Source organism: Eulemur rufifrons, chromosome 29 (assembly GCF_041146395.1).
Source record: "Eulemur rufifrons isolate Redbay chromosome 29, OSU_ERuf_1, whole genome shotgun sequence".
Lineage (NCBI taxonomy): Eukaryota > Metazoa > Chordata > Mammalia > Primates > Lemuridae > Eulemur > Eulemur rufifrons.
In genome coordinates this window covers 84,300,868-84,324,581 of record NC_091011.1, presented here as the reverse complement: position 1 = coordinate 84,324,581, position 23,714 = coordinate 84,300,868, and the positions used below count along the sequence as shown (strand labels likewise).

Sequence of the window (23,714 nt, the reverse complement as noted above, 5' to 3'; positions counted from 1 at the left end):
GCCTGTCTGTCCCCCAAGGCCAGCTCAAATGCTGCACTCCTCCATCACAGAAGCCAACTGGAAGGAGCTCTTTGCCTCCTGTGAAATCTTTGTTTTTGCTCCAGTTATTTATCATATATTGCTGCATTGTTGTTAGTTGTGTATTATCTTATCTCCCAGTCTCCCATGTTATGCCATGTGTGTCTTGAAAGCAAGAGTCACGTTTCATACATTTTTAGCCCCCTCCCCAGTATGCCTTGCCTAAAGTAGGTATTTAATAAGTATTTTTGGTAAATTGCATTCAAGAAAGGGATATGGCATGGAAATACTGAGCAATGGCAATTATGATGGCTAACTAAGATGTCTCTGAACATGAGGAGAACTGCCTAAGTTCATATGGATTTATCTGAGTCAGAGCATAGGAAGGTCAAATACTCCAACACAAAGCCATTGACAAGTTTTAGTGTCAAATACAGGACAACAATGCTTCTCCAACAGACAGATCAATGAGATGTTCCATGTACAGGGGAAGGCTGACAATTCTATACTAGGATCATGAGTATTTTCTGGAAAAATGATGTTTAAAGTTATTACAGGTTTATCTTCTCTAAGCAACGGAGGTGGGAGAGTTCCACCCCCCCAAAGCCAAAGTGTGTACGCACATACACAACACACACACACACACATACACACACACAATCAGAAGCTTTGTGGGTGGCCAATAAGTGAGATACTCCAAAGTGGCTTGTGATTATGAAGCAGGACTACCTGGCTATGCCTGTTGCCATGTTGCATGGGCTGTGAGTGTGCTCTCTGATCATGAGTTCCAGAAGATGAAAGCCTAATAATTCACCAAAAGAAGAAATGCTCTCTCAGGTTTCAATTTCATTATTACGAAGTGATGCGAAAAAAACATATTAAGCCAGCCTAGGAGTGAGAGTGGCAGCTTCAAAGCTAGGCTTGGAGACAGAAGCAGCATTAGAAAAAAACACAGGTGGTGGAACCCCAACCCTTTATGTTTCCCTCATTTCCTTCCTGCCAAAAGTTGGAAGCAATTACTAACCACAACCTTTCTTGCCACTGTCTGCCTAGGTAGGCACCTGGTACATTCTAATCATTGGTCCAGAAAGCAAAAATTTTAATGCATTTTTTGTGAATTTGTTTCTCATTCTGATACTACTTTCTCTGTAGATGGCATTATGTTGCAACTATATACAGAAAATCCTCTTGAGTTCAGAGCTGGAAAATGTGTGTTTTCCTCATTAAGAAAAACCAAATGGTTACGGACAGGAAAGATATTTGACTTTTGAACCTAGTCAATAATCAGGGGCTAAAGTCAAACTTAGTTAACTGGTATTTTCCGTTCAGATTGTGGACTCTAGCCTGCCTCAAGAGTTTGTGCATGTGTGTGTGTGTGTGTGTGTGTGTTTGTATATGTGTGTCCATGTGCCATCAGCCTGCGTCTTTTATTGTCACGTGATTGGCCTTGGGTTGGTTCATGAACAGAGCTGTTCTGTATTTTCCTGCTACTCTAGTGCATGCCTTTCTCCCTTCATAACTCCTCCTGCATCATCTTCCCTTGCAAATTTCTTATATCCCTCTACATTCTCTCTCTTCTCACTATCAAGCCTACTGTTGGTTTTGGCCTTTTGCAATGTCTGTGGCAAAACAACTAAGCACAACTAGGTAAACTGAGCGTGTTGGATTTAGCCAGGCCCTTAGAAATATTCTCATGTGCTTTAGCCAAAACTGGTTCTGTAATTCAATGGGCAAGTCATTAAGATAGCTAATTCTGTATTGTGGGCTGTCTAATCACCTTTACATTCAGTTTCAGAGTTAGCTTTATAAGTTAATTTAACCCACTTTGTAGTTGACCTAACATCACCTTGGGATGTATCTACATGGAGCCAATGAAGTGATTTTGTTCAGTTCCAGACATTATAACCACTTGCCCAGGTGATCAAAACATCAAAAGAACAGTTTATTTTGCTTATTAAATATCTCAGAACACTATACTGACAACAGTTGGTATTTTTGATCCAGGCATTAGTAGCTATAACTCCAAAGAGACATTGTATCATGGGCTTGTGCTCTCTAAAGGCATCCTTTGGAACAAAGTGTCCAGTGGCCCTTTACACACCCCATCTTACTTGACCTCATAGAGAGCTCTGGCACTGTTGACCACACCTTCCTTTTGGAGATTTATTTTGTAGTTTCTTTTATGTCTTTCACTGAGTTTCTTCTTCAACTCTCTTTTTTTGTCTTACTCAATATACTCTCCCCAGCTAATGTCATCGATGTCTTGCTCAGTCTGCTCTCCTGAATTTCTAAATGAGCTTTCTTCCTTGGTAATGAAATATCCAGTAAACAGGTTGAGAGTAATGAATTATTCTAGACACCTAAGCCATGATTCTTCCGAAATTCAAAACTTCTCCCTATGCTGGTACTGCACTCTCATATCCTCTTAGTTTTGAAGATTGGTAGGCTTAAAAAAAATTGTTTTAATTCCTTGGTCATATCATCCTATCCTTGCTACAGCAATTTCACAATTTCAGGATGTGAAGTTGGCTTAATATTAAAAGACAAATCAAATAAAGAGACATTTATTAACTAAACGAAATGTCAAGGGATGAATAACTCTAATAACACAGAGAAAACATCAAAAATATAACTTCATTACTCGTGACTTTGAAATGGATACACCATTTTTGACTACTTGGCAGAGTATTTCACTCCTTACATGCATGGAAAATAAAGTTTAAACAATATCCATGTGTCTAGAAGTGGATTTTGGTTGAAAGCACAATTCTCTACTGTTGGGTTTTAAACAACTGCACTGAATGTACCAACCTGAGAATAAACCTGTCTAACTTGTTTCATATATAGATGGTATTTTCTTTAGAGATTTCAAAATGTCAGAAAGAAAGAGAGCCTGGCTCTTCAGGGAGCCGGAGGATACAATAGAGGACGCATTCAGGGTAGCAGCTGGTTCTCAAGGTTCTCAACCTTGGCCGTACATTAGAATTACCCGGGGGATTCTGACCCCTGGGCTGCGCCCTAGACCAATTAAATCAGAACCCCCTACTCGAGGTATGACCCAGGCATTAGAACTTTATAAACCTCCGCAAGCGATTCCAGCCAGCAGTCAGGTTGAGAAACACTGATTCATAACGAGTGACTTAGGAACAGTTTGGCCCAGATACAGTTATGTTAAAAGGCAGTGTGGAGTCATTCAGAAAACAGAGCAGGGAGAGGAGTCAGCAAACATTGAGTGATCAGACGGGAAACGGATGAGCAACTTGGCCTTATAATCCTAAATATCACTGTTCTTTTTGTCTCTTTTATTATTTTAAAATTGGGGTATATCAATACTTGCAAGCAAAAGTAGGTGTTACTTAATATTGTTGTGCAGATACATTTTTAAAACTTAACAAACGTTGGTTAAATATACTGAATAGTATATCTGTTGTTCTCCCCATAACCAAATTTGATCAAGTTCAATACTACCTTCAGCGCCTCATGACCAAGAGGATCTAACCTACCACCTCAAGCTTCTTCAACGATGAAGACATCATACAACCCCAAATTCCTCTCTTCCCATCATAGATAAACTGTGTCAAGATGATAGTCTCAAAGCTCAGCTAAAGATCTCTGAAAAAACAATTCTCACAGTCTGTTTCACAGAATTTGAACTGTAAAAAGAGAAAAAACTAGGTCAGGAGCCAGCCAAGCCAACAAGGTACCTGCCAGACCACACCTTCTCCTCCTCGATCAGCAGAAATATCATCGGCCGCCTGACTCCCTTACCTCACCACCAGGAGCGCGTTCATTCCCTTATTAGGACACTGGCAGCGGCCAGAGAAACTGCTCCTGTCTGAGGGCCCAGGAGTGGCGTCCACAACATGTGCAGTTCATCAAAATGAAAGGGGGGGTGTAATAGGCATGGGAGGGGACTGGAAAAATGAAATCCTCACTATGGAGGAGAATTCATTTTGGGTAGGCCACAATTATGGTTTTGGAAAACAGAAATTTTTTTTTTTTTTAAAGGCCAAACCAGAAAAACACAATCCTAATTTGTTTTTAAGATGCATTTTTAGAAAGAATTTTTTGAAACTTAGAAATGCAGTCAAGGAAATTTTAATTTGAATGGATCCAGGGACTTGGATATATAATCAGGGAGCACCTAGTCTTAACTTTTAAGAAGGGATGGGCTTGGGTGGTCTGCATTGGTCTGTTCCAGTTCTAGGACCTAGGACATACACCTGAACCCATAGGTGTAATTTTTTTTTTTTTTTTTTACCTGGAGCAAAATAAAAGCTCCATCCCCTCTTCCGTCTTTCGCCTTCTCCCCTGTTTACAGGGCTACCTTCTCTATGCTCTAATCTTAGTCCTCACTGACTAACTTCTTCCTCTTCTCACAATGCACCAACACTCAAACCAGGCTTTTTTTCCTAAGATACTGGTGCAACTGGGAGTAGCTTCCAAGTCAAAATGAGACATCTCACTGTTATGATCTGTGTCAGCAAGGCTGTGCTGTTAATCCCATCCTGTTCCGTGGCTAAGCAATTTTCAGAGCCAACTCATGAACTCAGATCCATCCAAGCAGTAACAGATTGCAACTCTTTACAAAATGCTTCCATCACATACCTGGTCTAATTCAATCATATTGGTGAGACAGGCACTCTTACCATATTGACTTCACAGTCGAGGAAATAGGCCCAGAGGGGCTGGGTGCCTTGTATTCAGAGCCAGGACATCACTATCCTTTGAGGCTTTTCTGACTCGTGCTCTCTTCTGCTTCCAAGATGTCATAGTATTGTAGTGTTCTGCTCAAATAAGGAGTTCTGAAACCTACCAGAGACACTTTAAGTGCGCTAGTTCCCCTAGGGACTTCTAAACAAAGGGCATTGGGGTCCCTGGGAGACAGTAGGAGCCCCCAGGAATCACCTCACTCCGCTGGGGTTGGGCTGCTGTTAGTGACAAACACCTAACTGTTAGTGACAAACACCTACTAAAGTTTATTTTGTTACAGTTGTAGGTTTACCATTCCTAAGGCTAAAAAACCAAATACAACAGCTATTGTCTGTTTAAAAATAAGCAGTAACATTGATGATTAAAAAAAAAGATGAATGTACAAGTCCAGCCAACCTTGACTTTGAGTGAGTGAATCAAACAAACAAATTGTTTCAAAGGATGAGTAAGCTTACTTAACAGTGATAATTCCCATTTGTGCGGTGCTGATAGGGTGCCAGGCAGATGCATCTCATCTAATCCTTACAGTAACATTAAATACACATGATTGTGCTCATTTTACAGTCTAGATGAGCTAACCCAGAACAGAAAAATCAAATCTTGCCCAGGATAATACATATAACATTTTAGCTATCGCCTGGCTGACCCCTCAAATCCGGGCTCATGGTGCTACAACATGGCTCATTCCTTTCTTTCCAGGTCTCAGTTCTCTGAGTGTGACAGGGAAGGAATTAAGATATGGAGAAGTTCAAAATTATGCCAAGAGTTTATTTTCTTTTCATTGGCATCCAAAAGTCAGGGATGTTCATAACAATGGAATTAGAGGAGTTGCTAGTTTTATGGAAGTCCAGGTCTCTTGCTGGGGGAAGAGGTATACTCACAACCTCTTTTTAGGGCCCATAAAGCCATATTTAGTCCCCTGGGCTGGTTATTTAAGATAAAGTCATGGAAGATCAATGACCCTTCCTAGATCCTTCTCTCCAGCCCTCCAGCCCTGCACCTTCAGAAGGAGAAGCTTGCTCATCAAGCAGGATCTGACGTCATGATGCAACTGCTGCCAGGTCCACCCACTCAAAGACCAGAGGTTAGAGCTCTGAAAGCCCACACAGGGAATAACATTCAGCCAATGTTAAGCTGGAGAGAGCAGGGGAGCCCCCAGGAGCCAGCCTGGAGCCAGGAGCCAGTCTTTACACACACCCAGGCAGGGGTAGGGGGGAAAGGGGTCTCATTTTCCTCATCTGTCAAATGGAGGTAACAGTACTTGACTCATCGTGGTGTTTTAAGGTTTACATGAACTAATATTTGCATAGTATTCAGAACAGTGCTTGGCATATCATAAATACTATATGAGTGTTAACCATTTTAACAATTTTATCATCATCCTCATCATATCATCACATGTGCTGATATGTCTTTCAGGGCATGCTGTTATTTCCAAACAAGAAGAGGGGAATTGGGCAGAAAGATTTTTCTAACTCAAGGATCTCAAACTACTTTTCACTGATAATATTAACACTAGAGAAGGCTGAGAAATGCAGAATAAATATAGGAGGAAATTCTTATCTCCTGTTTGTACTCCCTTGTTCCTCCTCTGTCGATTACCTTTCCCCTTGCTTTCTTTTTTAAGGGGTGGAAGGAGAGAGTTATGGCTAAAAATGTCCAACAAATGGAATGCCTTTCATCTCTTATTTTCTCTATCTCTTTCTTAATCCATGTCACTTCTCATTAAAATGCAGATGGAAATTTATCACCAGAGAGCTTTATCTTCTCATGCCAGAAAAGGCATGTGTCCTAGTGGAAGAGGATAATCCCTTTTCTGTTCTTCTTTGGGGCTCGCTTAATACCCAGACTTCATGGAGAATTGATGGGTCAGAGCTCAATGCAGGGAGGTTGGTTCTGACTCTCACTGGAGTGGTTGTCGACAGGTTTTTGACCCGTCAGGGAAGGACCCGGCTGTTCCCACTGCCCCAACATCCTTCAGCCAGCTGGCATTTTAATGTGATCAATAATTATCCCACTTATTGATTATGAATTAAACCATGAAACATCATTTTAAAGTCTTTAAATCTTTCTGTACTTGTCCTATATTCAGTTGTGTCCTCCAAAACACGATTATGTTGACAACCTAACCCCTAGTCCCTCAGAATGTGACCTTATTTGCAAATAGGGCCTTTAAAGAGGTAATCAAGTTAAAATGAAGTTATTAGAGTGGGTTCTAACCCAATATGACTGGTGTCCTTATCAAAAGGGGAAATGTGGGCACAGACACTGAGACAGAGACATGCACAGAGGGCAGACCACGTGAAGAGACACAGGGAGACACAGTCTCTGCCCTGCGAAGGCAGAGATTGGAGTGATGCTTCCACAAGCCAAGGAGTGCCAAAGACTCCCACCAAACCACAGGAGCTAGGAGAGAGGCATGGGACAGATTCTCCATCACAGCCCTCAAAAGGAATCAACCCTACCTGTTACTTAATTTTTAAAAAAAGATCTTATTTTTGTAGAGCAATTTTAGGCTCACAGCAAAATTGAGAGGAAGATGCAGAGATTTCCCATATAGTCCCTGTTCCTGACACATACAGCCTCTCCCATGATCAACATCCCCCACCACAGTGGTACATTTGTTAAAATTTATCAACCTATATTGACACATCATCACCCAAAGTCCACAGTTTACATTAGAGTTCACTCTTGGTGTACATTCTATGGGTTTGGACAAATGCATAGTGACATGTATCCACCATTACAGTATCATATAGAGTATTTTCCCTGCCCTAAAATCCTCTGTGCTCTGCCTATTCATCTCCCCCCATCCCTTCCCTTAAGCCCTAGAAAGCACTGATCTTTTTACTGTCTCCATAGTTTTGCCTTTTCAAGACTGTCATATAGTTGGATCGACACAGTGGCCTTTTCAGATTAGGTTCTTTCACTTAGTAATATGCGATGAAGTTTCCATAGTATCTTTTTCATGACTTGATAGCTCATTTCTTTTTAGTGCTGAATAATATTACATTGTCTAGATGGACCACAGTTTGTTTATTCACTCGCCCACTGAAGGACATTTATCCATTCACCTACGGAAGGACAACATACCTGTTATTTTAAGCCACTCAGTATGTGGTACTTTGTTAAGGCAGTCCTAGGAAACTAATACAGTACCCAGTTTAAGGGCTGAATGACACTGTTAATAAACACTTTTCAACAATTTCTAGCACCTTGTACTGTTTACTGAGGTGAGTGGTTCATTACATTGAACCAGTAGCCTATCTGGTTTGTTAAGATACCTTCTGTCATAACTTGTAAATTTATCCTCTCCCATGCTCAGTTTTCACCTTTGCTATGTTCCTTTCATCCTCTGGTGTCTGGCGATCTTGGATGGAGATTTGCCTACAGGTCTGAGGTGGACTCATAAAACCTAAGCCTTCTTAGGTTCCCAGGGGTAGCTGGATCATAGAGCCACACCAGTCCCTGGGAGTCGGGGATGGTGGACTCCCTCCCAGCCCAGGAATCTTCAGGTTCGGGAGCGACAGACTCATGATACTTGCATGGATCAAACTGAATGTTTAAGTAAGGTCACACACTTAAATGTTTACACAGGGAAGGGAGAGGGAGTGGAAAAAAATATTTCCATGATATGAACAGATAGAGCCGGGATGGTTCACTCTATGACTGCAAGGCTATTATCCTTGGGGTGAATAGAGCTGTACCTCTTTCCTGGTTGCCCTTCACTCAGTGAGCTTAAAAGGAAAGTCCTTGCCTATGCTTGGTTCTAGCGCTTTTGTAATCTGGAAGTATTCACTTCTTAAAAAGCTAAACAACATGAGAAATACCATTTTTCACAATAGACCTCTCCAGGTTGCAAGAGGTTTGTCCAATTTGTGGAGACCTCGGCCAACTTTAACATGTAGAGGTAATGGCCGGGCTTACTGCATTTAATTTGAGGAAGTATGCATACTTTTATTATGGGTAGAACTGTGTCCCCCTGCCCCCAAAATACGTTGAAGTCCTAACCCTCAGTACCTCAAGATGTGACCTTATGTAGAAATAGTTCTTTGCAGACGTAATCAAGTTAAGATGAGTCACTAGGATGGGCCCCAATCCAATATGACCGGTGCCCTTTGGACACAAACACAGATGTGCACACAGGGAAGGCTATGTGAGGGGACACAGGGGACGCCATATGTAATTATGGAAGCACCGGAGTGAGGCTGCCTCAAGCCAAGGAATATCTGGGGCTACCAGAAGCTGGAAGAGGCAAGGAAGGGTCCCTCCCCTATAGGTTTCAGAGGGAGCACGGCCCTCCCGACACCTTGATTTCAGGCTTCCAGATCTAGAACTGTGGGACACTAAGTTTCTGTTGTTCTAAGCCACCCAGTTCACAGCACTTTGTTATGGCAGTCCTAGAAAATTAATACAACTCCTCATAGTCAGTCATGCTTTTGTGATTACCTGGAAGCTCCCTCAGATTCATCTCCTCTGCACCCTGTTCATGCCAATAGTTATTGCGGGTAATCACCTACACCACCCTCCCCCTTTCTGAGCACTCATGCAGCACCAGGCACTGTGCTAACCACTTTACATATGTTTTTCTCTTTTTGTAGATGAATAAATTGAGAAACTCAGAGAGATTCAGTGACTTGCTCAAGGGCATACAGTTACTAGAATGATGGGACTAAGATTTGAATCCAAGGTTATCTGGATTTCAAAGTCAATATTCTCAATTTATACTCTCCTCACTTGTCAAGAATACGTAAAGATTGGTGGCATTTGCTAGCAAACAAATCCCTACTTCTTCCTCCATTCTCCTTGCCATGTATCTGGTTTAGGCCTACCAGGAAAAGCAGTAATCCTACATTTTGCCAAAAAACTCAGTTTTTAGAAAGTGTCCTTTAACACCAGAGTTAGCCAAAGTATAGCAGTACACATTCTCACTTTAAATCGTAAGTAAATGAAACGACTAAAATCTGAGATGAAGAGCTCTGATTTTCCCAAAAGCAGGAGGATGTTTTCACAAATGCATGGCAATCAGAAACTGAATTCTGCTGCTGTTCACCCCAGCGTCAATCATTTTGTCGGCAAAAGAGATCATGTCATTTCTCTCCTGGGGTCTTTGGGAAGGGAGTGCTTAGAGGGGAGGGAAGGGGAGGAAATATGACATTGATGAAGCATCCACTGCGGTTTACACACTTTTACATAGCTAGTTCCTGTAATTTTCACTACGTGTGTAAGGCAGATAGTATTCGTATTTTACAGATGGAGAAACTTCGGCTCAGTGAAATTAAGTGACTTGCTCGAGGTCACACGCTGAATAACGAGTGCAATCTAAACACAGATGTGGGAGTCAGGATATCTGGCCCTAGTTTCTCTCATTTGTCAAGAATGTGCCCGTTTAGTGCAGTGAGGGTTGGGGCGGGGCAGGAGGAACGCTGAGACTCTTTTCCCCAACCCGCTGTGCTGCTGCAGACCCGAAAGCCTACCTGCCAGGTGTAGGGTGAGCACTCAGCTCCTCACTAAAGCCACCCCTTCCGCTTCCAGTCCAGTTCCCTAAACCCTCTGGGCCTCAACCTACTCATTCAAAAGTTGGGGTGAACGCAGTCCTTTTCGATTTAATTCTTAGGCATATCATACACGTTCATGAAATAGCTCTGGAAACAAATCTGTCCAGAAGCTATGACTATCATGAAATCAGCACAAAGCTAGGTTTCAAAAACTGCTTAAATTTTATGCATTTTATGTATTTTCTCCGGAAACTATGCCGGGTACTGATGAGCAGCGGCCTTTGGTGGAGTCTTGCTGATCTGCGTAAAGGACAGTTGCATTCTTTAAAGAACAAAAGTGGCCAGTTTATTTCCTTCTCTTTGGTGTGACTATGGTACTTACTAATATTTTATTTTATTATTATTTTATTTTCTCCGTGGCACATACAAATGAAAGGTAGAGTGATTTGGAGAATCGAGCTGTAGCAAGGGTCAGTGTAGACGCTCGTTGTAAGGATCTGCGATCAGTCAGGGGAAGGAAGAGAAAAGACACAGAGGGCTCGCGCAGCGGCAGAGCTACCCTGCGAAGGTCTGTGTGAGCTAGGCCCGAAATAGGAACTCAGCAGGACTTGAAAGAAGCATTTGTTCTAATCAGTGTCTGTGTGAGATGAGGTTTAGAAAAGCTATAAAGGAAAAGGAAAAGATCACTGAGAAAAGTACCATATTTGATCTAGAAGTTTATTGCTTTAAACTCTTCTTGATATTAATAAAACTATCTCTTTATTGGTTAGTTTTGTTTAACATTAGTTGCTTTTAATAAAAAGTGGCCTTAAAAACAGTGGAAATTAGTGTTTATAAAGCTACTGGGTTAGAGCAGATGATATCCGGCAAAGCAAGCTCTTTCACAAATTGGCTCATGACTTAGAAACCCAATGACCACCTAGTTGCTGCCTTGATCTTAAAACCAGAAACAGCATTTAAGGACTCAGGGACCAGGATGACCTGGCTGAGCTTCTTAAATACAAACCTAGTTATAACATCACAAACAAATGTGACTCTGAGATTTTCATTTATGAAGTTCCATCCCATTACAGCCCGTTCAAGGATCCTTTCCCAGCTCTATAAAGAACAATGGTTCCTCCGGTTGTTCCTCTGATATTACATTTTAATTGGGAAAAGTAAGACTATTCAATAATAAGTTGCATTTGTCTTGTATTTAATCTTTTTCTGTATACTTTAATGCACATTATTGGACTGGATGTCCTTGTTCACCCCGCAAGTTATGCAGAGCAGGCATTAGCAGCTCCAATTAATAGCTGCACTGCAGTGAGTTGATGTGACTTTCAGTGCTGATGACTGAAGGAGCTAGACCAGAATCCAGACCCTCTGACTCCATCCAGAAAACCTTTCCTTAAACCTCCAGGCTGACCCCATTGCTGGCAGCCTGGATGGTCACCAGCTAGCAGAGCTTCCTAAGCTCTTCTGAAGGCAGGGGTCATGTGTATGTTCAGTGGTTTTCAAACTTCAGTTATGTGACCCACTGGCAGCTTCTTAAATCTATTTAGTGGGTCATGATCAGCATTTTTAAACGAAATAGGATAGTACAGAAAATATCAGAGGACATTGCATACAACAAGGGTGAGAACTATTTTGTGAAATTTTTGTTTCAAGTATAAATATTGTATATAGGTATTAGATCACAAAGTAAAATGCATTTCTTTTAGAGAGTCACAAGGAAAAAACTGAAAGCACTGATATAGATAATGCTAATCGTGTAGCTGTAGCTGAAGAAAGATTTCTGCAGTGGGTAGGAGGTTAAAAGACAAGATAACCTTGAGGCCAGAGCCTGTGCTTTGTCCTTTCTAACATACTCAGTGCTGAGTTAGTGGAGCAGTACTAACTAGCGTGGGAAACCCTCAACAAGTATTTATTGAATGAATGAATGGATATGAGTGAGGTTTACAGATTTTTTTAAGACTCCTAAAAGTTCAATTAGGCTTAGAAATGAATCCAGGCAGCACTACATTCATGAAGAGCTTATTTCCAAGACCTTCATTTGTAAGTTGGCTTTTGGAACTTTACACACCATTGCACATGGTAGTTGGGATCTCACGCCAGCCCACAACCACCTTTTTAAACCCAAGATATGTCTGAAGCTAGTACCGAGAACTGAAGCTACATCTCTATGGGAAAACTCATCCTCACTGGTTCAGTTGGGAATGCCAGGGGCAAATTAGCCTCCAGAAGACAGAGGAACTGTTCCCTTAGGCCCCACTCCTCTTGGCACTGCTAGGGCCTGCCTCTGCCAAGCCACTCTGATGGGTGAGGAAGGATGTGAGAAGCCACATAGAGTAAGGGCTCATTTCAAGGATCAATAGGTCAAAGGTAAGAGGAAAAGAGTAAAGAACAATGCAAATAGCATCAACAGGGCAGAAAGAAAGGATTCTGGGCATCAGGTACAGAACCAGTGTGAATGTGGCCAGGTGGCCATTCATAGAGAAGACACATGCAGAAAGAAAGTCAAGACCACCTTCACAAAGGCTTGGAGGACCACCTCCATAATCACCACTGCATGAGCAAAGCAGAAATATCATTTATAGGGTGCCCAATATATGCAAAGCACAATGACCTATTTCTCTGCCATTCTTTCTTATTTTTCATCTACAAACAGCAAGGTGCAATTTTATCCTTAACCATACAAGAAGTCCAGAAAATTCAATCTTTTAAAACTTATTTTTGAATCCAAAAGTGAGCAAAAATGGCCAGTTTGGTATACAAACCAATATTCACAAAATGTATATGCCAATTACTTTGTAGGAGAGAAGGCCCCTCTCCTGGACTATTGATTTTCACTTTGAAGATAATACTAACAAGTGGGTTTCCTGATACCTTTGGTTACAGCGGAAGACAGAGGGGGACCACCAGAGGTAGATGCATTAGCAGGTATTAGAAGAGATAAAAAACATCAATAAGAATATGGAAGACATCCCATAATAACTGGACCGATTTTTGAATGGGAGTCCTAACCTCTGAGGTATCATTATTTTACAGTATGATTAAAAAAACTACATTCATAATGACAACTCCCAGCAACTGGAAATTGTTTCAAACATATTGTAATATTTATTTTAAAGGAGGTAGGGATAGTTTCCACTGGAATTTTTTTTTTTTTTTTTTACAAAATTTAGCATGCTGGAAAACCGTAATGTTACATTTCCTGATAACACTGGATAAACCAGGTATTTCTATACTTTTTACAAATCTTAATGCTCCCGTATACATTTCTTTTGTCATTTCTACAGAATCTTATACAATTATGCCAATCATTTATTTATTTCCTTGCAATGTTTTTAATTTAGTTCTCTCAGAAAACAGTGGGACAAGTTAAATAATTTCCTATGTTTCCTTGCTTCAGTGATTTTAGCATTTATATGCCCTTCCACAGTTGTTACAAAATGTGACACAAGCATAACGTTTTTAACTTTCATCCTCAAGACATATAAAAGCATACTTCTTTATAAGCGATGTAACTCTTAATGGACTAAAACATAAATATTTACAGGAAACCCAAAATCTTGACTCCATAAACTTCATTAGGGCTTTAGGAAAATTATAAAAAGTAGCAGTGAAAATATTAAACTGCAAGTGACACTCTCAGTGATTTAGTAGGAACAAATTAAGCACACCTTGAAATCGAAAGAACTGAATAGCTCCTTCACACCTGCTCCCGAAAATAACATGGCCCTTGTGTAGATTTTGGCATTCAGGAATTTTTACACGCTTCATGTAAAAATCACTGCCAATCTTGCTCTGTAGGCGATGAAACGAAGATAAATTATCTGATGGAAATGCAAAGGAATTTAGAATTCATTTTATTGGGCACCTGCTTTAGCATTTAACCTAATACTTCTTGCAAAGCAAAAGGCGCAGAAGCTTTAAGTGTTTAAATAACTTTAAATGGAAAGTGTCAACTTAGATGGACAGAGTTTGATTTATTCGATAATAGGAAACTTAAAGAATGTTTTTGAGCATTGGCACTATTCTGGATGCTAAAGATTCGAAATAGTTCCTGCCCTCAAGTGAATTATCATCTCTTGGTGGGGACGACAGGCATGTTCACCACTAACTTCAGTGCAAGGCCAATAACAGAAGGATGGACACAGGTTATTAGAGTGGAGAGAAGAGAGGAACTGACGAGGGGTTATGGGGGCAGGGAGCATCTGATCAGGCTTTGAAAGAAAGGAAGGAAGTCAGAAGCAGGTAGAGCGGAGTATTCCCTGGGTAGGGAATAGAGTGAGGCAAGCGACCAGGATGGCTTGTACATGCCGAGTTTGGGGGGCTGTGAGTGATCTCATTTAGCTGGCACAGGAGGAGGTCAGAATGGGAAAGAATACTGAAGGCAGATTGTGCAGAACTTCAAATGTTGTAATAAGGAGAATGGGCTCTATTCTCAAAGGTGGGGGCGGTAGGGGACTGGATCAGAAAATAGAGTGAGACAGAGGCCAGGGACCAGATAAGAGGCAATTTTAATTGTGGGACTTGCAGGGAAGAGGCAGTAAGTGGTGAAATCCAGGAAATGACAGAGAGAGTGGAGAAGAGAGAGACACAGAGAAAGCAGACTGATAGAACCACAGGCATGGTGGAGTAGAAACAAGAGTCAGCACCAGGAGATGAGAGAAATGTACAGACAGACACACTGGGCTCTTTTCCTAGCACTCCAGGATCTGCTGTGACCCTGGGCAAGCCCTTCATGTGCCTCAGTTTCCTCATCTGAAATGAAGGCATTAAATGAGGTCAGTGGTTTCTGAACTGTTCCCTGGAGACCAAGGAAGTTTCGGTGGAGGGCATGGGAGCGTGAGGTAGAGGAGGGGTGAAGAGTGGGGTTGAGGTGTGCAGATGTGGAGCTCTAGATAAATCTTCTATTTAACCAGTACATCTCCTTTACATAAGAGAATTCCTTGTAAGATTAAATTTGATTTAAAAAAAAGTTTGATGAGCATTGGACTGTACAGACAACCTCTAAAGTCCCTGTGGGCTCTCACACTAGCGTAATCACACGTACAGACACTGGTTATCCAGGAGATCTGCTAATATAATGGACGTGGGTCTCGTTTTTTGGGAGCCCGTTGAGTTCTCCTGTTTATTTGATTAACTGTTGCACAAACACTAGAGCAACTGGAACAACAATTGTCATGCTGAATCAGTGCCAAAACTCTCAAAAATGGAAAAGATTTACTGAAAGACCATTTGGTGTTCTTACTCTTGTGCGGTACCTTTTCCCAAGACCCAGTCAGTTTTTCAAACCTCATAAACGCCAGTGTGAAAACGGCCCTTGCCTGGGAGTACAAAGACATGGCTTTGCTACCGGTTGTCGTCTGACTCTGGGTAAGTTGAGTTACCCCTCTGGGTTCCTTTTCCCTGTCTGTAGAATGAGAGCATTGCACCAAAGATCCTAGAGGCCCCTTCTGGCTTTAACATTCCAGGACTTGGAGCCCATTATCTGAACAAGTCCCTGATCAATAGCATATGCTCTGGGTCTTGTCCTGTCACAGTCAGATGGTCAGTATATCGAGGGCTTTGGCTGTTTACTTTAAGGATTGGGCAATGTATGGTTTAGCCAAAATCTCTGAGTCCTGCAAACGGATCATTCTGAGCAGGGGGCTCAGGTCTAAATTAACAGCAGATCTTTAGAAGCACAATGCTTTGTGGATCGGTATTTGGAATACAGAAACCCCTGCCTAGGTATAAACTGCTGCAAAGGGTCTGCAAACCACCATAAAAATGGAAGCAAAGAGAGCCAGCGAATCAGAACCACCACGCAGTTGAGACCAGAAAGTTTCACACAGGTCTGAAACTTACACACTCGCTGCATTCCTTTCTCTCCTGGTGTCTCCTCTCCCCTCCCACTCCCACAATTTTTTTTTTCTTTCTTACAACAAAGCTTTTGCTTAAAAAAAAAGAAAAGAAAAGAAAAGAAAACCGAAGAGGGGAAGTGAGGACTCACTGGGAGAGCGCGGCCAGGCTGCGTCTTCCGTGCGATCCGGATCCACCCAGCATGTCCGCGGCGGGCACGGGGCTGCGGGCGCTCGAGGTGCGGACCTGGCCGGTTGGTCAGGGCGTGGGCCGCGCCCGCGGAGAGGCCATGTTACTGTGGCCGGAACGCAGTGCGCAGGATGCTCCCGTGTTCTCCCTTTGTGTTAACACTTTGGTCTGTCCCTGTGACGAAAGTCTGGGCTTGTCCTCAGCCAAATCTACTCCTCCCCACCCTTTCCCTCCGCATAGGATCATCAGAGAGCTGATTGTTATTTTTTACTGTAATCTCTCTAATAGAAGCCCATCACGTTTGGCTATTAAAGGGCACTGATTGCTTCGAGATTTCCAGAATGTTATCGCTGGGGAGTAAGGGCCAGGATCCCCCATTAGCTTTTCTGATGAAGATTTTATGTGCTTAACTATGAATAATCATCCCAAGGTAGGTAACTTGTCAAAGGAAAAGATGCTGGTGGCCTTTTGGAAAGTAGTTGATCATGGTATTACATGCGTACATAACCTAATTCTGACAAGATCAACAGAAATCAGCCCACCAAAAAGTTCATCCGGGTGCAGTTCTCAGGCTCTCATTCTGAGTTCTGTTCTCAATTAGCATTGGTGTAGGTGGCTTCCAAAGCAAACAGTTCCCACTGAGAAATCAAATCTGAGAAACTCCTCTTATCCCTTTTATCCAGGGAAAGACGCATGACATAAAAACACAAACCAAATGCAAAGGGATGAAGAGAGACAGCTCAGTGATGGGCTGGACCGTACAGCGTGTTTGGTGCTCACACTCCTCCAAGAAGGGGGGCAACAGCCCGCCTGGGAACATGTTGCAACAGCAGCCCGTCTGCACCCATGGTACCCTGGTGGTGATCTCATCGGCCAAGCCCGGCAAGGGAGCCTGGTCAGCAGCTTGGAAAGCAGCCAAATCCCAACTCCTGAGGAGGGGGCGGTGTTGATTCCATCTGGAGATGACACTCAGTCTCAGCTTGACTTATGAACACGTTGCTTCATCTCTAGCGGCCAGTAAACAGATTGTCCTGGGGTGCTGAGCTACTTATGGGACTGGCTTTCTGTCAAATGAGCGGAGCAACCCAAATCTCCGCAGTGTGGGGTTAAGATTGTTCTTTTGGTAAACGGCAGGAGAAGCGATCAACTCCACACATCGAGAGCCCCTTCACAGAGCGAAAGAGATCTTTGAGATCTGCAGCTTCTCGCCACACAGAGACAAGCACACTGAAGCATGGAGCATTTAGGTGGCCCACTAGTGTCATGAGGCTGAGCTGTGGCAACTATGCTTGTGCTCGACTGAAAGTTTCATTCAGTTAGGTTAAATGCTCTCTTCACGTCGACCACCTAGAAAATTTTGGTTGTTTTCCTGCTTGGATACTGTGCTGTCATCAAAGTTATCGTTTCTAGAGTAAATACAGTTTGATGCCTTAGCAGTTAATTATCTCCATATATCATGATGCATATATGCATTGAAATATCCCTATGATTATATATCTTTTATCACTGAACATATACTGACTAAAGTAGTACATAAGACACTCCTAAAAGTAGAGATACATCTGCCTTCATACAAGAGGACTTAAGTACTCGCTGATGTGTCTTGAGTTTATTGCTCTGGAGCTGAGACAGGAACATGTATTGAGGCCCTTTGCTGTTCCCCTTTCTAATGAATTTTGTCCATTTAATTTTTTCCCTTCGTTTACTTATAAAATTCAGTGGTTTGCTGTGGTAGGCAGAATAACATTTCCCCTGAAGATGTTCATGTCCTAGTCTCCGGAACCTGTGAATATGTCACCTTGCACGGCAAAAGGGACTTTGCAGAAGTGATTAAGGGCCTGGAGACAGGGAGGGAATCCTGCATTATCCGGGTCGGCCCAGTCTACCTCCATGAATCCTTACAAGCAGAGAACCTCTCCTGGCTGTGGGAGGGGGAGATAGGACCATGGAAGAATGGTCAGAGAGATGCAGCGTCGCTGGCTTTGCAGATGGAGGACGGGACCAAGAGCCCAGGAACGTGGCAGCTTCAAGAAGCTGAAAAAGGCAAGGAAATGGATCCTTGTTCCCTAGGGCCTCCAGATAGGGATGCAGCCCTGTGGACACCTTGATTTTAGCCCAGGGAGACCTGTGTTGGGGCTTCTCACCTATAGAAAAGTACGCAGTAAGTTATATTGTTTTAAGCCACCGAGTTGGTGGTTATTTGTTGTAGCAGTGCTAGCAAAGGAATACATTCGCTTATGGGATTCATTTGACCTTGGGAATAAATATTATCTCCTGATTCCCTCTTCCCCATCCACCCAACTCCAGTTCTGAGGTGGCAAGTATAGTTTTGGCATATAGGCTCAAAAAATGGAATAGCCTCTCTCTCTCTTCTCTCCCCTCCTTCTCTCTCTCTCTCTCTCTCTCACACACATACACCACACACACACACACACACACACACACAGACACACACACACAGACTCCTCCCCTTATCCTCCATGGAGGAGAGTGAGAATTTAGGAGCCTCCTGCGCATATGCTGACATTCACGTGCTGAAGGTGTGCTAATGGTTAGTTGTACAAAGGCTGTCGCTAGACTGGTTCCCCAGCTGTGGAGATAGGGAAGGGGGAGCCAGCACACCCACAGCTGGCCAGTCGTTACTAGGGGAATGCATTTGGGAGGCAGCTGTCTATCTTCAGTTTATGACAGTAAAACTCACTGGTGTCCTAACTTGTGCTACCTGGTAGGGTACTGACATGGGAACAGTGAAAAGGGAAGTGAGTCTTGGGCTTGGGTCAAACACCAGCTGGGAACAGGAAAAGCACAAAGGCTAAAGAAAGGCAGATGTGAGGTATGGGGAGGCGGGGAGATAACACGTGAATCCTAGATCAGAGCAGGGCTGGGGAGGCAACAGCTTCCGGGAGTCCTCTGAGACCCAGTGGCTGGGGCTGGAGACACAAGGCAAGAGGAATTAGGGAGAAGCGCTAGCGGGATCCGTGAACAGTGTTCTGCTCCTGCAGAGACCCATAGGCATGTGTGCTTTCACTGCGTGGCAGAGACGGGGTACTCAGAGTTCACCTTCCAGAACTGGCGTTTCTGAGAACTGAACTAATGACCATCCATTGGCACCACGAACAGCTGGGCCAGTCATCCTTCAGCAAGATAGTAGGTGTCTCGAGTGTGGTGATGCTTCAGGCCTCTTTACTAGGGAAAATGAAAGTCGGGCCACTCTTGGATTACTCATAGCATTCTTTGTTTCTGGACACTTTATTGTTTAATTTTTCATCAAAGAGATTCTGGGCTGGGAAGGTTTGAGGGAGGTCAGTGCAATAGAAAGGAACAGCTCCCACCACAGGGTGGTCCTTTATTAATAAAATATGATTTTTAAAAATAACTTTACTTCATGGAGGTAGAAGACTAGGCCACATGATCTGTTCCAGACTTTATAGTCTGCAGTGGTTGTTTAAGAACAGCTCCTACCTTGGAGCAATTCCCTAGGGAAAAGAGAGGGATATGGGAAGTGCTGTATGCACGCTCTGATGCGCCTAAGACACACACACATATGCACACGGACACGCATATATGCTCACACGTGCATACATGTATACACATACACACGTGCATACACATATGCACACACACAAATATACACACATATGCACACATGTACACACTCAAATACACTCAGAGAGACATTCACTTCCTACAGAAACTTCACATAAACCTGAGGGAAATCTACTCACTACCGAGGCAACAGTTCAAGTAATTTAAAGGGGATTTTTGAAAAGGCTCTTGGAGATAAATTTTCTTATAAACAAATTCATAGACTCCACACTTTTAGAACTAGGCAAAAAATCTTGCCTAGACAGCTGCTCACCGAGAGGTGGGCAGGAATGCAAGTAGAGGTGTTGACTGCATATTTGCAGGCAGAACCTCTTTCCTGCCTCTCCCTTGGCCCCTTGCCATCTTCCCCCACACCTGATGGCAACTCTCCCCACCCCCACTATGGCATTGAGCATGTTCGCTTAAACTATATTGCCTTGTACTGTCCTGTGATAGTGCTTTTAACGGATCTTCCTAAGACTTCTTCTTATGAATGGTTCCTCTTTCTCCATCTCCCTTTGCAGAAATTACAGACTTCTCTTCTCCCATTTCCCTGCTTTATACCTTCCAGTAACTTCTTTTCCTTGCCTCTCCTTCCCCATTGTATCTTGGCTAATGTCTTTGTCGTTCCGCTGAGTCTTCCTTTAGGAATATGTGTTGGGCTGGGTGGGGGTGGGTGGAGGATGTGTGGGCTGCTATGGAAGTCCTGGTTTACCCCTCATCGTAGGCTTCCACTGTGACTCCCTGTCCCCCGCCAGAGTCCTTATGGCCTGTGCTGGGACAATTTTCTTAATTATTCTTTGCCCCATTTGTCTCTAAGCCTGTAACATGGTCTTCCGTTGCTACACTCTCTCATTGACTTTACAATGGGTGACACATAGTGTCACCCCAGCATGTTTCTTGTATTTTTTTTTTCCACTTAGCACTATTTAAATGTTTACTACAAGCAAGTCCTTGCACTGAGTGCTGTGGGAGGATCCAAAGATAACGAAGGCAGTCCCAGTAGGAGATAAGATATGTGTACAAAGATTTCAATGCAAGGTAGAGAGTGAACAGTACTCTGAAAGCAGTCGAGCTAAAGTGCTATGCTTCAAAAGGTGACATCCTGTGATCAGGGTCCCGATGTTTAATCACCCTTACGCTGGGTTTATTCTGTTATCAAACTGGACTTCCTGCTGCTGAAATAGAAACCCACTTATCTCCATTAGGGCCGCAGGTATTAAGTCATCCTTTAGTCTCGTCTTTCCAAGGCTAGATGCCAATGCCTATTTTCCATCCTTTTAGTATCAGCCTGAAATTTAACAACTCTTCAAACGGGAAACCAAAATTGGCCATAATAAAGGTTGACCAGGGCTGGATGTGCCTGGATGAAGTCCCAGTGCTGCCTGCCATGTTCCTGTTAACACATCCTAACATCGTTTTCGCGTTGATAATGGCATCTCTTACAGAGATCATCCATTCAGTTTTGTGCTAAATCCAGGGTTTTTTTTTTCTTCTCCAGATTTGTTGCTTAATCATTCTAGTTCCCACATTTATCTCTAGAGCTATTTTTGTTGTTGTTATTATTTGCCCTTAATATGGTGAAATTCATGCTGTTTTCAGAGAACCATTCTTCAACTCTTTCAGGATACCCTGTATTATATTTTTCTTGTTTAAAGTCTTGGTAACTTAGATAGGAAACTGGGGAATATAAAGGCTGATTTCAAAAAGGGAGAAAAGGATCTTTCAAAGAGCACCCATCTGAATTTTGGTACCTGAGAAGTCTAATTATCTATTTGAGACGACAGAGAGTCCAGGGCTCTAGAAGGCATCAATAGTGTGTTTATGTATTTCTGTCCCCCCTTCCAAGACTGCGAGCTCCTTGAGAAGGAGGGTGGGTCTTACTCATCTTTTTGACACTTTCCTCACCCCGGTTAGCATAGCGCTTGATGTAGGGTAGGTCTTCTATAACATGTGTTACATAAACCAATTAGGGCAAACAATGACCTTGACCAAGTTAATGTATTTTTCTATGATTGAATCAAAATGGGAGGATAAGAGGTGTGAGTGGGGGTCTGGCTTCAAGTTTAGTTGCGCCATGCCCACTGTTGGAACTGGGACACATCTGGATATGCGTGACTGAGTGGAGAGGTGGGCGTAGGTGGACACTCCGCACGGGGGTTTTGGGGTCTGTGCTACTGCATCCCTTAGAATTGGTCCCTCAGCCCAGCCTCGCCCCGAGGAGAGGTGGGCGTCAGAGGAATGCTGAAGCTGTTTCCACAAGGTGTTTGCTGAGTCTCAGCCAAGCTTTGGTGCCGGGTGAAAACGGGTAACAGAGCAGAGGGGAGGTTCACTATCCCTGCATTTATGGTTTTGGAGTTCTGGAGGGCTGAAGACAATGCAGGGCCACTTTGGCACCTCTGAAGGTGGTATCGCGGGGGCACAGGATTGCATCTTTGACACAGAGGCCCAGAGTCTCAGTGTGGGCTCCAGGGCAGCGACAGTGAAGGGTCCTGCAAGTGACTTCATGGCCAGGGCCTCACTGGGGTGGGGACCGAGCAATGAGCAGGTAGCATTAAGAGTTATATTATTAGTAACGTGATTCTATTGACATACAAAGGCATATTCTTATTGAGGAGATGTGAGTAACACCTATAAGCTTCCTATACCTTTTTTAAAATTATATTTTATTCTGAAATCTCTTAGACAAACTAAAATGAATTACAAATATTTAATACTATAAGGCGTCTGCATACTCACCATCCAGCTTAAGAAATAAAACTTCCAAAGTAACTTAGTGCCCCTCTGTGCTCTTCCAGGATCACATTCTCTTCCTCGCCACCTGGGGTGTAGCTATTCTCCTGACTCTGTTTGTGTCCAGACCGCTTTCTTGTGAGCTAATCCTTTGAACCTCTCTCCCGCATGCATCTCTGGTTCCACCACAGTGGGGTCACCATCAGTGTCACCAGAGTATATACCTGGCTCTAGGGCGAAACAGGATGACAGTGTGGGAGTGATACATCGTTTCACTCTGTCCTGATGCTCCTGTATTTTTCATGGTGAAATGGGGGTTCCCTTAGCATGACACTATTACTCGGTGAGTCAAGAGGGCTTTCTTTCCTTCCCAAGGCCAAACCTCAGGTCCCAGGCTTCCCTGCCAATTTTTCCCCTGCAGCAGATCCTGACCTCTAGCTGTACCCTCATGGGCAGTCTAACACACATCGTCAGTGTGCACCCCAACATTTATCATAAAAAAGAGCTGATACTCTATGTGAGGATTGTTTGCATTTGCCACCATTTGCCTGATGTTTCTTAACACTCCCCACCTTCACCTGGCAGAGCTATTGCTTCTCCTTTTCTCTAGAGAAAAGTCTAGAATTCCTTTTCTCATTACCGTTGCTTCTCTGGATTCTAGTGATTCTTTAAGAACCAGTGCCTGACCTCACCTCCATGAAGTCTTCCTGGGTTTCACTTTATTTCTTTGTAATTTATTGTCTTAGGAGGAGAGACCAGAAAGCTGGAGCCTACTCTTGTTTGCATGTATTTGGGAAATAATTATGTTGCAATGTGTGAGTCAGCCCCTCCAGCTAATATGCTGTGAGGCTCTCTGTTTCTGTTTAAACTCTTTTGCTCCAATTATTTAAGTCTACTCTCTAAGCTCTTTTTTTTTTTTTTTTTTTTTTAAATCTAGGGTTTTTAACCAGCTGGACTATTTTTTTTTCTGAAGGGAAAAGTTTCTATCTTAAAAGGATCATACTCTAAAGTCTCTAACTCACGTCTGCCCTCCAGCTTAAAACACATCTTTAAAACAATAAACAGTGCTTGGAAATAGTACGGTTCTAACAGTTTCTTGGATGAATGGTTGCTGGTGCACAATTACAAAATCCTGGTTCTGGTCTC

General features: G+C 43.0%; 1 protein-coding gene across 10 annotated transcripts in view; it reads right to left on the bottom strand.

Moving 5' to 3' along the window:
- CALD1 (caldesmon 1) overlaps positions 1-23,714 on the bottom strand; it is a 199,617-nt gene that overhangs the window by 49,555 nt on the left and 126,348 nt on the right. The window contains exon 1 of one of the 10 annotated variants that reach the window (XM_069462004.1): positions 16,213-16,426. The exons of 7 other annotated variants lie outside the window; for them this stretch is intronic. In XM_069462004.1, coding sequence (XP_069318105.1) covers positions 16,213-16,265 — 53 coding nt within the window. In that variant the 5' untranslated portion in view covers positions 16,266-16,426. Of the gene's footprint in view, positions 1-16,212; positions 16,427-23,714 lie in introns of those variants that run through there. 2 more of the 10 variants (XM_069462006.1, XM_069462009.1) reach the window with 2 other exon arrangements.